This window comes from Nipponia nippon, unplaced genomic scaffold (genome assembly GCF_047370975.1).
Source record: "Nipponia nippon isolate SJK-2023a ecotype South Korea unplaced genomic scaffold, ASM4737097v1 scaffold_1, whole genome shotgun sequence".
NCBI classification, from domain to species: Eukaryota; Metazoa; Chordata; class Aves; order Pelecaniformes; family Threskiornithidae; genus Nipponia; species Nipponia nippon.
Genome location: NW_028262290.1, coordinates 155,938,339 through 155,953,441, shown reverse-complemented (window position 1 = coordinate 155,953,441; position 15,103 = coordinate 155,938,339). Strand labels below are relative to the sequence as shown.

The following is a 15,103-nucleotide window of genomic DNA, read 5'->3' as shown; positions in this document are numbered from 1 at the left end:
AGGACAGACAGTCCAGATATGGTCCAGGGACTATCAGCAAGAGCTTACAGGCTTTTAGGGGAGAGGAAAAAAAGGCAGCAGGAACAGTCAAGCTTGGATGAAAAATCTTTTCACAGCATTCTCTGCCAGCAATAAAACTCTTGGCTGAACAAAGTGTGTCTAAGCATATAAAGAAAGGTTAAGGATTAGCTAAAGAATGAGTAACAGCCTACATAGTTTGTATGGTCTTATTTTTGAATGAAAGACTGTAGATGGGTTCTGAAGATGCTCTTCAACCTGTTTTGACAGTCTTTATACAGTATAGAGTTGGACTTGTTAACCTAATGAACAGCATTCAAGCCCTTCATACCTAGAGACGAAGTCCCAAAGTATTGAGAAATCAGAGAGGTGAGGGAAAGCCAGACTAATAATTAAGAATTACACTTGAGAACAACTCACAGGTTACAACATCTATCCTGTAACCACAGCACAACAGTAAGTAGGTTTGTTCTCACCAAATACCAGCTTCAGGTATGCACTTCCCATACACATGCTTTGCCTTTCTCTAGGTTTTTGCTTTGCTTTTCTGCTCTACAAGCCAACTTTGATGATGTATATCACAAGGAATGTTAATCAAAATACAACTAATAATGTCTTTTCATAATTTTATGAAGCATGAATTCAAACCTAAACTGAAACATACATTCCTCACCGAAGTGTGACCCTGGTGATTTGCTTCTCATCAATTCAACCAAGACTGTGGCAGCTCTTTGCCTTTATCTTGGTGAAAGATAGGCTATGGTGTCCATCGTATTGTATGTGACCCATTCTCTCCCACTGCTTGCCCACAATCTGTCCCTAGCAGCTACTGAAAAAATACAAGGAGACTTGTAATAGGAATTTCTACTATAGTAATTGGAAGCTCCTTGTTCACTAAAGGAAGGAAACGACATTTGTGATACACACTGGGACAAAGCACAATGAGGGTAAGAACACATATCCAGGTTCCCTCGGGACAGGATACTGCTTATCCCCCTGAATCCCATCAGCACAAAGCAGTTTGTATTCTCCACATACCACACAGAGCATCAGCAGAGAACATCGCATTAGAATTTCAAACTGACTCTGGCAGGGTGATGCCCCTTGTCTTGCAGGTCTGACAGAAGTGTCTGAACTGTCTTCTCTATCTACCCTAGCACGCTCAGGCTAACTGAATTCATCATATTGTGATCGAGCATCGCTTTAAAACATGGATTTCTTGTTAAATTTTCCTGAAAAAAATTGTTCCAAGTATGAAGATTTTGTGCAGAAACACTACACAGTTACGAGCTTTCATTAAAAAAAAAAAAATCAACAAAACCCCTACCTCTCTTTCCTCATAGTGTGGCATGCTACAAGTTCTCACCTACTATAAACTTCTGACAGAGTTTCAAACACAGATACACCTTGATGTAGGTGCACTCAAGCCTTCTGAAAAAGTCCCGGGTCTAAGTGGAAAGAAAATGCTTTTAGGCGAAATGTTCTTTCATGTAGAAGTCTGTGACATTCTAACTACACTGTTAGAGCTGATAAAACGACTCCAGGTCCTGACCCATCAAAGCACTCCTATAGGTAACAAAATCTTTATACTCTTCCCACCTGGCTTTTCCACAAGAAAGTCTCAATGGAAAATCTAGAGCACAGAGTAAAATATCATCACTACCTACAGTAGTAGGAACCAATGTACAGTTCCTTATCTGCTGTTGTCCTCCACTGTTTTAGGTTGGCCAACCATATGTTGAATCTAATTTGTGAGTCTGTACTCAAGAAATCGGTAGATGGGAAAGAGTAAAGTGACATGGTTGGGAAAGCTAATTGCTTAACTTGTGCTGTTGCAATCAACCCAGTGTTCAGTATTCAACCTGACACACATTTCTTATAGGCTGCCTGATAATACTTAGAAAACTTCAGACAAAACAGCTCTGTCCCCAGTCTTCTCTGTTGCATTCAAGCATTTTTATTTGTTTATTCTCTCCCTTTACTTTCTATCACAGGATAGAGAGGGCAAGCATACTTCTGGGAGCAAAGTCAGTAAGTGAAATACAAAGGAAGTGGAACTGTAAAAACAAGCACGTGGCAGGGAGAAAGTTTCCCTTCAAGGAGCTAACGATCTATTAAACAAGAGATGAGGCCTCAAAACAAAGGGCAGAGAAATTAAAACTGGCATAAAGAATAAGAGTCCATAAGCTCAGACTCCCAGAGCGATGGCCCATGGCTTTGGCCACTGTGCTCCATAATCAGAAATGCTCATCTATTGCAAATAGAGGTAAATTCCTCATTCCATCAGCAGGACGAATTGCCCAGCTTTCCCAGAAGGTGCTCTGCTTAGCACAGTCACTCTTTTCATCTGGTTTATCTCGTAACTTGGCACAATATTGTGCTCCTTGTTTAACTGAAAAGGCTTAGGAAAAAACCCAACCCACTAACATACATTACTACACAGCACCAGCTTGATATGGACACTGTGTTCTCCATGGTCTTTCCCAGCTTTATCCCTCAGTGTGATCTAATGGCTGCACGTTCAACACATCAGTGCATTTGATTGTCCATGGAAAAGGGAACAAGCCCACCTCTCTGCTTCTGTGGAACAAAGTGACAACCTACCTGCGCCGGCATGCTGCTCCGAGGGGATCCTCCGGGGCACAACAAACCAGCGGGAGACCGGAGAGCCGGTGGCTGGCACAGAGCCCAGCCGGAGGGACGAGCCTGTGCTCAGACTACTCATTTAAAATGCATGGCGATGGGGCAGGGAGCGACCTATTCTCAAGAGGGAGAACTGGGTGACAGAAGACCTGAGGGAGATAACTCTGTTAAGTGCTGATAGGTGGGCAGTGTGGATAGACGTGCATACACGTGTTCAAAGCTTAAATAATAATGCCCAGAAAAATAGAAGCAAACATTGTTAATTACAGATTGCTCATACTGTTGACCCCTTTTTCACCGTGTTCTTTAACCATTTATTCCCTACTTTTTTGATGACGTGGCATGTAATATCTTTTTTGTTTGGGGAGGCCATTTTTTCTTTAGTCAGAAGTTAGGTTGGCACATAGAAGAGAGCCTGGCCAGGATTTTTTTGTCTGGTTTGTATTGGCTCTGGGATAAGAAAAGTCTCTTCTGAACTTCTACTGAAGTCTTTTCTGTAGAACATGCCTTCTCTCCTCCTTGCAGAAACATATGCATACTTAGAACAAGTAGTGACTTTCCTCTGTGACAAGCTGTCCTCTCCTAGCTCTTTACTTTGGGGAAGGCAGTATGTACAATCCTTCTAGGCTCAGATGAGCTCCACAAGCAAATCAGCCTTCCTTTCCTGAAGCAAGGAAGAAATTGCTGTGTGACGAAGAAGGTCAGCCATCTCCTGGTCCGCATGCGGAGCCATGCTGCGGAATCTCGTGTTTCTTCACAGCTGCCAGAAGAGCACTCTTCTGAGTGGGCATCCTCGTTTGGCATGGAGCATAATCCCGACTCGCCCTTCCCCTGACACCCTATGAACAGGGACGTCCCATTCCCTACTTGGGCCAGATACAGTGTCCTTGAAAGCTGAACTGTAGCTGAGACATTTGAAATATGCTGCATACTTCCTAGTCCTCCCACAGACTTTTGCAGCTTTTAGCACGAGAATGAGTTTGCTCCTTTTTGTTCATCTCTTTTTTAAAAAACAAAAACCTATTCAACATATTACAGTTGCATTCTTCCTCGATATGGAGGGGTTGTTAAAATTTTTTTCCTGTATGAGTTTAACATGCCTCAGTGGCTTCCTTTATTCTGTATTAGCTGCATTCGCTCCATAGGCATGTCAAACATTCAGCATACTGTAAGCCAAGTGATACCTCCTCACGGATCAGGGATCTGGGTGTTAGTTCTGCATGGATCACGAAACAGGGCACTCCTCCCATGGTAAACATCAGCTACATCGAAATTTTCCACATTATAAAACCGTTCTTTGCACCCCTTGCATAAAATGCTTCAGCACACAAAAGAAAAACAGCGTCTTCTTTTGTACTTAAATCAGGTCTTGCAGTTGTGTGTCAAGTAGTTCTCTTGCATCTTAATTTATCACGCAGCCCTGTTTCTTTTTAAGATAAGAAATCAGACTTGCTGTAGATAGGAGTCGCGCATTGCTAGAATCAAAATAGCAGAGGTCTGTTTCTACCTATGTTTCAGAAAAAATATATTACTTCTGCTGTTTTTGCTCAAGTCATCAGTTTCCCAGTAATTATAAAGCCTTGATACCCAATCACCAGCTGTTTAAGAAACACAAATATGGAAAAACAAGCTGCTGCCTCATTTTTGCTGTACAGATGCAGAATTATCTAACAGAGTCCCTACCATCCTCTGCAGCCTGGTTTTCCAGTTCTGAAGTACTGGTATTTCCATCCCTCCCTTCAGGGGACTTATCCCTGGAAGAATCAAACTGCTGGGGGACATACCTAGATGTGATCTGAATTCATCCATTTCATCTGTTTGTTCCTTTTGCCTCGTGTAATTCCTCTCCCCTGAGCTATTTTTGTCTTTTTTTGATTTAGCCTTTGGAAACAATCTTTCTTCCTTTGCTTTAGTAGACAAGTCCTGGTAACATGACGATATGACTGGGAGCAAGACCGGCCCAAGGACTCCAAGAAGGTTTAGCATCCTTGCTTTTTACAGGATAGTCCACAAACACAACTGATTCACTAGCAGAATGGCAGATAATAGATCAAGAAGGTTGATGCTCTGCACTAATGAATTGAGAATGCCAAATGATTTTTAATAAGAGGTTATTAATGTACATATAATACATATTTATGTCTTATTTATATTGCAGTAGAGGATCAGCCCTGAAGTCAGACATTTAACAAATAAGTAAAACCACAAATAAGTCTCCGTCTCAGGGAAGCCAGCATCTGGGGTGGCATCAAGGAAAGCAGCTGGAAGAAGAGGCAGAGAGGCGGCTTGCAGGAGGCAACAGGGGCAAGGGCAGTTACTGCTGCATCGACACACAGTGCAACAGAAGAATCCTAACAGCTTCTGAGTTATTACAGGGAGGCAGCTGATACTGTGGGAAAACAGCACTATCAAACCAGCACTATCAAAGGTGAATTTTGGCTGAAAATTCTAGATAAGACAATGCTAAGTATAGCAATAGTATGCTAAGTAATTATACAGAGGAAAGGCTGGCAATTGCTGTCTTACAGGAAACTAGTAGTTGAAAGTCTCTTATGAGTTTAATCAGACCTTTGTTGTAGCTACCATGGAAACGAAGGATATACTGAGAATTCATTTCCTAATACGTGGCCTGTAAATACTCTGAGTAGAGATAATTTGGTAGCTACATCTATTGGAAATGCAATCAGGACGTATTAAATAGGGTGAGACACGGTAAATGTGGTATCATCAGAACAGATTATAGTTAGGCTTTGTCTTTTGATTGTCCTGGGCTGACAGCACTGACTTATTTTCAGGCAGATATGGGGCAAGTGATTTCATAAAAATTGCTGTGTTCATCCAACACAGATCAGTCCTTGGAAAATCATCTCACCCCTGGGAACGTGAAAGTAAGTGAGTCCATATAACAACGGATCTTTGCTAAGGGTGATGCTGTAATGAAGCCATCTCAGAATACTTCCACAATCGCTCTGGGTATTAAGATAGGAAAGCACATAGCCCGAACACTGTGACACCTAATTTCTCTCCAGCTGCAAGCAGGTGTGCTATTAATTCTGAAATATGGCATTCCCAACACAGTGAATACTCGACTGAATGCAAGAACATCTGCTCTAAGACGACACTCAATTATACAAGGGCTGTGGAGGTTACTAACAGAAATAAACTGTTGCTTACATTTCAAAAAACAATTCAAGTGTCTAAGTTTCAGTCTTTGGGATGTTTAAACTATATATACTGGGCCTCTGATTTTACTGGGAACTGGGGATACATGGATATGCAGGGGAAAGTTCTGCTGTCTTTTCATGAATTCAGGGCCAAATTTTGTTGACCTGCACAACTTTTGACAATGAAAAGTCAGCATTTAGAAGACATCTGCACTCCCATGAACGTGCCACTGAAAAAGGCCTGGCTCCTCTAGGATGCTGCATCCAACAAACTCCACGGGTGCAGGAAACTGCGCTCGGTGCGTGCCGCAAAGGGCTGTGCTGTGCCATCCTTCAGCCACTGCCGAGTCCCTCCCAGGCATCTTCTGGCCACCTCCCCGTGCACACGTGAAGAAGCTAGAAGCTTTGCATGTTCTCATGTGGTCAGGAAGCTTAACTCTAAGGAAGAAAAGCATGGCTGTCATCTCCCACTTTGGATGGCAGTGGTGATAATCCATAATTCTGGGTGGAAGGAAGGGAAAAGCTGAATATGCAGTTGGGAAAGCTGTATGGGCAGGCTGTGAAACACAGAGGTGATGTGATGGAAACAGAGGACCGAAACAGGAGACTGAACTCTTCGTGACTCCACTGCTAGTTTTGCTGAAAGGCACAGCTTTTGCTTTGCTTTGGATTCTTCAGCTATTATAATAAAGTTGATTTTTAAATGTTTTTCCCTAAACTCTGAGGTTTAAAACTATATTAACTCTACTCATACATGAAATAAAAAACCAACATGCAGGCCTCCCACTAATAATTTCCATCCCTCCATTTATTTATTATCTCATTTGTAATGCAATCTGGAAGTCAGCTTCACATAGTGACTTCATCTCAGGCCCCCTTATTGTGCGATCTGAAGTAAATCAACTTTGTATTTGTTTCTCTCTGGAGATCCTTGAGTAATTTTCCTCAAGAGTTCTGCAATTATCCTTACAAATTTTTCTGCTGGGTCAAAAGCAAGGATGTGGTCATATAAATTACATCTTTGCAGAAGTTTTTCTTCAACCTCTTTTTTGTCCTGATTGAGTTGTAGCTTGAAACTAAGTTTGTAAGTGAGCTAAATCAAATAGGAGATTAATTAATTTCTGAATACGTGTGTCTGCAGCCAGGTTAATTAATTCAGATTAATGTTTCCAAGTATCCCTCACTCACCTGAAGGGTTAATAAATTCTTTGTTTTATGATGAGCCACCTTAATATATATATGTAGTCTTGTCTTGATACATAGCACATTCATCATGTTTTTCTTTCTCCTTGTTCTCTAGAGTAACATTAGATTATAAGGGTTCATTAAAAATGATTCCTCAAATCTTCCTGTTCCATCCTTTCCTCTACCATGCACTACAACTCTCATATTCTCATTGCATAATTCTTTTTTGTCAGTTCTGGCAAGATTGCAGAAGGAAATCTTGAATGTCCTCTCAAAAATGCAGAATATAAGCTACCCATATATTTAAAAATCACTATGAGGTAAGCTGTAAACATGCAACATGTCAGCAACCTTTGCTACGGTTCGTACACACACTTACCTCATGGTAAATGAGAACAAATACATGGTAAGGCAGGTACCGAAGCTGCTACAGCAGAGTGGCTCAGCTACCTAGGGTCTGGTGCCAACGTCTCCTCGAGGATTTGGGTCTACAGGGAATGTTCTTTTATTGCTAACTCCCTTATTTCAAAAGCCTAGCCTGGGATGATTTGTTTTGAAGTTTAATGATTTCATGCTCAGTATGAGCTGTTCAGTCTTTTCCCTATTGAATCACAGTGTGGGAAAGGTGGATCAGGAATTTGAGCCAGGAGAGTCGTAGTTAGGATGTGTTTGTTTTGGCAGTATCTCCAAAAATCTCCTATATTAAGATGTCTTTTAAAAGAAGTGCTGAGTGCGCCTAGAAAACGAGCTGTTCTCTGCAGCGGTGGGATCTCTGGGGCAGGGGTTGGCAGCCCTCCAAGAATGGTGTACCAGACTGTTTTTTTCTTTCTCATCTTCCGAAGTTAAATGAATGTGAAAAAAATCAGCAAGAGTGAGTGGGAGACAGGAGGTACTCCCTCCTGAGAGCCCGGGTACCGCAGCCACCTTACCAGCAGTACCCTTCCTCCATGCTACCAGCTGAGAGATGCTGAGCCCACATATGGTATTTCTCAAAATACTCCATCCCTCGGCTCCCAGCTCTGTGCTCATGCACTGCTGTGCCTTTCAAAATCTGTCCACATAGTTCATGTAGCACATGTGCTCTCATCTGCTGGTCTTTCCTCTAGGACACCATGAACCCTTAGAGATAGAGGCAGTGCAATTTCACTTGTGCTGCTACTTCCCACATCATTTCTGACATCTGGAAAACCCAGTTTTTAGAGCTCACTGGTCTCGTTTTTCTTAAGCATAACACTTGCTCCAGGCAGTGCAGAACACTGGTCATCTCCAAGTCCTCTTAGAGACCTCACGACAAACAAGGGACTTAATAAACTTGGCCCAACCCACCTGTCATATCCTCATCTCATCAGTGGAGAATTCTACAGCAGAAATCATAGAGCCAAGAGCTGCTATCTCATTCCTAATACATGCATGTGCATTTGAACATATTACACCGCATTCCCTATCATTTAATGTTGATTTTTTTTTACATTTTAATTTTTATTGGTGCATACTTTTTGTATATTTATGTCATCCCTTTTTTTTTTTTTTTTAACTGACTGGTACGGAAACAGTAGAAGCCAGGTCCTGGCACATCAGAAGGTGCTCTGGTTTTCAGCATTGGTCTGGAGAAGTGAAGCTTTTTGTTCTGGCATAATCTAAAGGCCACAGGGGTGTCCCTTTGGAAAAACGAAGTTGGTAAGGGTCTGACGTTTCATTTTGCCATGTGTTGAACACCCAGCTGAAGGAGGATAATATACTTGTTCTCTGGAGAGGAGTTAAAACAGATGCTGAAGGTCTCTGAAGGAGAGTTGCTCTCTGAACCCTGCAGGCCATGACTGGCTGAGAAACGCAGATCTGGGGGAGATTTATCGTGATCAAGAAAACAATTTCTGATCACGAGGGTCTGCCCAGTTTACCCATGGGGTATTTCGTTCGGACCTGCCACAGCAGCAGAGGCTGCTGTATTGTGCTGCAGCCTTTATGTGGCAGTAGAGCCCAGCTCTGCTTCAGGACACCAGGACAGCCAGCCACAGCCAAGGGGCCGAACTCCAGGAGCAGTATCACTTCAGGGCTACACTGTGGAGTGGTTACAGATCACCATTTTAAGCATCAAACCAGTAAGACTGTTCTTCCAAAAGCAAGACACCCTATATATTGGTATTTTAAATAATGATGGCAGAAGGTTCAGGTCCTTCTATGAGGGATTTCAATGTCAGCAAGAGCAGAATGTAGCCAATGCTAACGAGGGAGCGAACAGGTCCCCAGTGACTGTATGAAAGACATGTAGGACCAACATCCTCTGCAAATCTCAGTATTCAACTGAGTTAGTTCATTTAGACAGCATGGTAAGACTGTGAAAGCTAAGGCACTCAGGTTACCTACTTGTTTACTCCACCACGTAATTCCTGTCTCCTTATCTCAACACATGATACCAAATCCATGGATTTGCAGCTTCCAAAAGTACCTGAGAAACCTACTTTCTAAACTGCACTACGGAAACAAAGCTGTATGTTCAACTGCAGCTACATCTACGTGACCATTATTAACTTCGTACTCAAGCCTGTGCCTGATTTTGCCGTCACATCAAGTCAGATGCTGACACCTATTCTGCATGCAGAGGAAGAAGTGAAGTGCAAGCCAGTTTTCCTTTGACTGGGTTTTCTTGCCTGAAAAGCCACTGGCCAGAAAAGCCTCTTGGCAACAGTTACTGATCCAGCCTACAGCAACATTTGGCTTCAGCATCATCTTGAGCCCCCAGATAAAGTTATAGTACAGGCACAGGCTAAGGAATGGCAGCTGCTAAGAGAAAAACATTGCCGTGATCTACATTTGGCAAACCTTTCCAAATCTTGTTTCTAAGTGAGTAAATACTAGGAGAATTTTTATATTCAGCAGTAAACAAACAAAAAAATGCTTTTGAATTAATATCAGCCAAATTAGCTGCCACATCTGTATGAAGTAAATAATATAGCTTAAGCCTGCACTGATTCAATTACTACACTTATAGCATTATCTATTTCTTTAGACATCCAAAAAACGATCAAAGAAGTTGACATTTTGAAACATGATTTCAGGATCCCTTCCTGTATAGAAAGAAGCAGGCAGAAAATTTTAAACCTTTTTGGTTTTAAAGAATTAGACTAAATTCCCAATGTAGGCTCAATTCTAAAATCAAATTATCTTAAAACACAAAATGTACCAGGAACGTTTAGGGAAAAAATACCTTCCATAAACTCAGAGTCAATTTTATTTAGAATATAAAAATCATAGAAACCAGGTTTTCAAAATTATAGTGCTGAAAAATTCTGTTACAACATTAATGAAATGATAATAATAAAAAAGACTGAAGTCAGAAAATAGGTAGGGATTTAAAATGTCACAGTCTGACATTTCCCATAATAAAAGAGCATAAGTTGAAGGTGATATTAGTGGCAGCAATGATTTTGAGTCTCCAAAGAGAGTTCATTAAACAATCTTCGCTGACATCTAAATTTATGTAAAAAGCAAAGGCATGGAAGGAGAGTTGGATGACTTTCAGATGTTAGACTTCCAATTAGGAAAACCTTACCAAAAAGAGACAGAAAAGGACTTTGATCAGAGTTGGAGTAGAGTATTTGTGTGGAGATGTTAATTGAAATAAATTGTGCAAAAAAAACTACGGAAGGGAAATGTTTTCCTAGAAGTGAATTACTTATTGGTTAAAGACTGTGAATTCATTTTGTTTTGGGCCTTTTCCAAGAAGATGTGCCAAATATGATAACAAGCACTGAAACTGGGTAACAGCTAGGATCTAATAATCACAATATGATCAGAGCAGAGATGCTGAAGTATTAAGCACAGCAAAACAAGAAGCGAAACAAAGGCGTCTACCTGAAGCAAATCTGAATCTGAAGACAAGGTAAGCAGAAAGGAATCTGACTTGCAAGTTTGTAACCTGCAGTAAGAGAGTACGAGTCATGGGACCAAGAAAGAAATAGACTTCTGATCTCACAGGGACAAGGCACAGAAGGGGAGAACATAATTCAGGGTAGGAACATTGCACTGCAACTTAGCAAAGCTCCTCTGAAACTAAATCTACAGAAGATGATCTGATAACTTTTCAAAATTGAAATGGACGTTCACATTTACCTTCATTGACATTTGCTACATACACTCTCCTTTTGAGTGAGTGAAGATGCAGTAGCTGTTCAAACCAATTTGTTGGGGAGCTCGGTGACTTGTTGAGGAGTCATGCTGTACAGCAATCAAGGTAGGAACTCAAAGCCCTGCCATAAGCCCCCAAAATACTGTCAAGCTTTCCAGTTTTAGCACCAAGGACATTTTCAGGGCAGCAAAAGAGATCCGAATTTACACCATAGTCCTGACACTCCTAAGATGACACTCTTGCACTAGTAACAAGCAACCCTTTGCACTCAATTCCTTACTTTTCCTCTCAGCAACACAGTTGTGTCTTTATTATATATATATATCTCTCATTACAACACTTCGCCCCATTCCTAAGGCAGGACCTTATGTACCACTTCACTGAACAAACGCCTTCCCTTTAAGGCAGCAGGCAACGACTGAAACCAAGAAGCAGCAACACCAACTCAGAGCACTCCTGGGGTATCAGGAGAGGCACACAGGGAAGATGTGCGTGATGTCTCCTTTCGCCCATCCCCAACCTGACTCAACACTTCAGTTTACAAATGGCAAGCATAGCTCAAGCAGACGACTTTCAACGCACAGTCACATATACATGTTTTTAACAGAACTGCTCTGGAGAATCACAGCTTGAAGGTTTTGAGGACCATGGGTTGCACACCCACAAACTAGACAACTTCAGGTATAGTATTTTTACCTGTTTAAAAACCCTGGGTAGAAATCAGACAATTTTTAGTGTAATGTGGGAGAAGCTTCTAGGAGCTTATATATCAAGGAATTATTATGCAGATTCCACAACCATTATTCAGCAAAAAACTGGCAACATCTACAGTGTGAACCCAAGGTTTCCGAGGGGAGAGGGGAGTGTTTCAAATTTATCAGAATGGTCTGCTCACACATGAACTTTCTCTGCCAACATTTATTGTTTCATTTCCCTTTAAATGGGACCAGCAAGCTCTTTGACTAATGGAATGAATCAGAGGTATGTTACAAAAGGTTTAATAAGGAGTTCTCTATAATTTTCCAGTTGTGTCAGCACAGTGCATCTGACTGTGTCCAGCAAGATGCATCTCTCAAACGCAATCCAGAACTTCCACGGTTGGCTCCTCTGTGCTCTCCACAACCATCAGTCCCTGGCTCCTGACTCTCAGCTCCCAAGTGTCTCTCTGCCACAACGGCTGATGGGTGCTGCTGTCTGTAACTCCCTTACTCTGCAGCTGCAAGAGAGGCAGCAGCAGACAAACCAGCCCGTGGCCTCTGGCTGTCATCTGAGAAGGGCGCTCGTACTGCAGCAGTGCCTGCAGCAGTTGAAACAACAACTGAGCACACCTACCCTTCATCCAGTTAAGGTGTAGTACATGCAGTTTACGCCTTCGAAGGTAAGAGTAAAGAAGTTTCAGAGCTCACTTTTTCTTCAGTTATAAAACAACCACTTCCTTCACTTTGTGTTGTATCTGGAGCAGCATCGTGAAGAGATTTGGATCCCATTCATTGGGAAATGAGATTTTACCCTTTTGTTCAGCTCCGAAATTAATTTTATCTTCCCTTTATCAGTGCTTCTATTTAGGGCATAATGATGTTCCCAACTTGCTATACTTCAAATTAAATATTTTTCTTATGGTATTCACCAAACTAGAATCGGTACGTTAAAACCCAGCTGTGCCACAGAACCACAGACCGGTGGAGGTCAGCAGGAACCTCTGGAGATCATCCAGCCCAACTCCCTGCTCAAAGCAGGGTCACCTACAGCAGACTGCTTGGAGCCATGTCCAGTGGGGTTTTGATTAGCTCCGAGGATGGAGACACCACAACCTCTCTGGGCAGCCTGTGCCAGTGCTTAACGACTCTTAGAGTAAAAAAGTTTTCCTTATGCTTAAATGGAATTTTTCATATTTCAGTTTGTGCCTACTGTCTCTTGTCCTGTCACTGAGCACCACTGAGAAAAGTCTGTCTCCATCTTCTTTACTTCCCCCATTAGGTACTTACACACATGGATAAGATCCCCCTTAGCCTTCTCTTCTCCAGGCTGCACAACCTCGGCTTTCACAGCCTCTCCTCACATATCAGAGGCTCTGTTCCTTAATCATCTTTGTGGTCTTTTGCTGGACTCACTCCAGTACATCCATCTCTCTCTTGTACTGGGGAGCCCAGCACTGGACCCAGCACTCCAGGTGTGCCGCACCAGTGCTGAGCAGAGGGGAAGGATCACCTCCCTTGACCTGCTGGCAGCACTCCTCCTAGTGCGGCCCAGGAGGCTGTTGGCTTTCTTTGCCATAAGAGCGCCTTGCTGGCTCATGTTTACCTTGTTGACCACGAGGACTTTGCTGCCAAGCTGCTTTCCAGCCAGTGGGCCCCCAGCCCGTCCAAGTGCGTGGGGTTATTCCTCCCCAGGGGCAGGACTTTGCACTTCCCTTTGTCAAACTTCACTAGATTCCTGTTTGCCCACTCTCCAGCCTCTGAATGTCCAGATCCCTCTGAATGGCAGTACACCTATCATCTGGTGTATCAACCACTCCTCCCAATTTGGTCTCTGCAAATGTGTGAAAGGTGCACTCTGTTGCACCAGCAAGGCCACTAATGAAGCTATTAAGCAGTACTGGAGCCAGTATTTACTCCTAGAGTACACCACTAGAGCCTGGTGTCCAGCTGGACTTTGTGCTGCTAATCCTAACCCTCTAAACTCAACACTTCAGCCAATTTTCAGTCTACCTCACTATCCATTTATCTAATCCATAGCTCACCAGTTTGTCAATGAGGATGTTACAAGAGACACTGTCAAAAGCCTTACTGAAGTCAAGGTATACAACATTCACTGCTCTTCTCTCAACCTCCAAGGCAGTCATCTCATTGTAGAAGGCTATTTGGTTGGTCAAGCATGGACTGACCAGCCTAATAAGGGGACTTCATAAATCCATGCTGACTACTCCCAATCACCTCCTTGTCCTTCATATATTTAGAAACAGTTTCCAGTATTATTTGCTCCACCATCTTCTCAGAGATCAAGGTGAGGCTTGTACATGTCCAGGTTGTTCAAATGTTCCCTGTTCTCATCCTCCTTCACGGAGGATAGGTTTTCATTGCTCAAGACTTTCCCACTGGTCTCAGGGGCCTTGGATTCCTGAAGGAAAGTCTCACCAGTAAAGACCAAGGCAAAGAAGACATTAAGTATCTTGGCCTTTTCCATACCCTTTGACACCCGGTCCCCTGCCCCATTCAGCAGTGGGCCACATTTTCCCTAGTCTTCCTTTTGCTGCTGATGTGCCTGTAGAAGCCCTCCTTGTTGCCCTTCACATTCATTGCCAGATGCAATTCCAGATGTACTTTGGCTTTGTAACTCCACCCCTGCATGCTTGGCTGGTGTCTCTGTATTCATACAATATTTCCCATGTATAGCTACTACATGAGTTTACAACAAAATTCTTCTTAAAAAACCAAAGAACAGAACCAGCATTTTCAAATTTTCATTCCAATTCTGTGGTCTTCAGTTCTACTTACCCGATCTATAGCGCTCATCCCGTGACCCTGAGGACCTGCGACGGTGGTATCGAGAGGAAGAGGACGGAGTGACAGGAGTTCGACGTTCTTGTGGTAATGCCTGGTCCACCCCTGCATTAATAAAAAAAAAAAAAACAAAAACCCAAGCTCATTCTGACTGAATTCCAGAAGTTAATAGAGAAGAGAAGTTCAGCTTACACTAGAAGTAGAAAATGAACATTCAGTGGCTAAACCATGTCATGTCAACTGGTTACACAGTACTTGCCTCTGGTAAGCTTTTCTGGTTTGGTTATTTTCCTGGTTCTCTCTAAGACAACCTTTTTCCAGGATCACAGACTACATAAAAAGGGCATACAGACAGCAAGCTTGGTGGTGTTTTTTTTTTTTTTCCAAAACAGGTGACCTTTCATAAACTAGTATTCAGGAAATATTTTAATGTGCTAATAAAAGGCAGACACCATTCCAATGGATCT

At 42.4% G+C, this 15,103-nt stretch overlaps 1 protein-coding gene across 7 annotated transcripts in view; it reads right to left on the bottom strand.

Moving 5' to 3' along the window:
* Positions 1-15,103, bottom strand: part of DIP2C (DIP2 acetate--CoA ligase C (putative)) — a 327,799-nt gene that overhangs the window by 123,158 nt on the left and 189,538 nt on the right. For all 7 annotated transcript variants that reach the window (XM_087729737.1, XM_087729765.1, XM_087729757.1 and 4 more), the window contains one exon: positions 14,631-14,741. In XM_087729737.1, the coding sequence (XP_087585863.1) occupies positions 14,631-14,741 (111 nt within the window). The remainder of the gene's footprint in view (positions 1-14,630; positions 14,742-15,103) is intronic.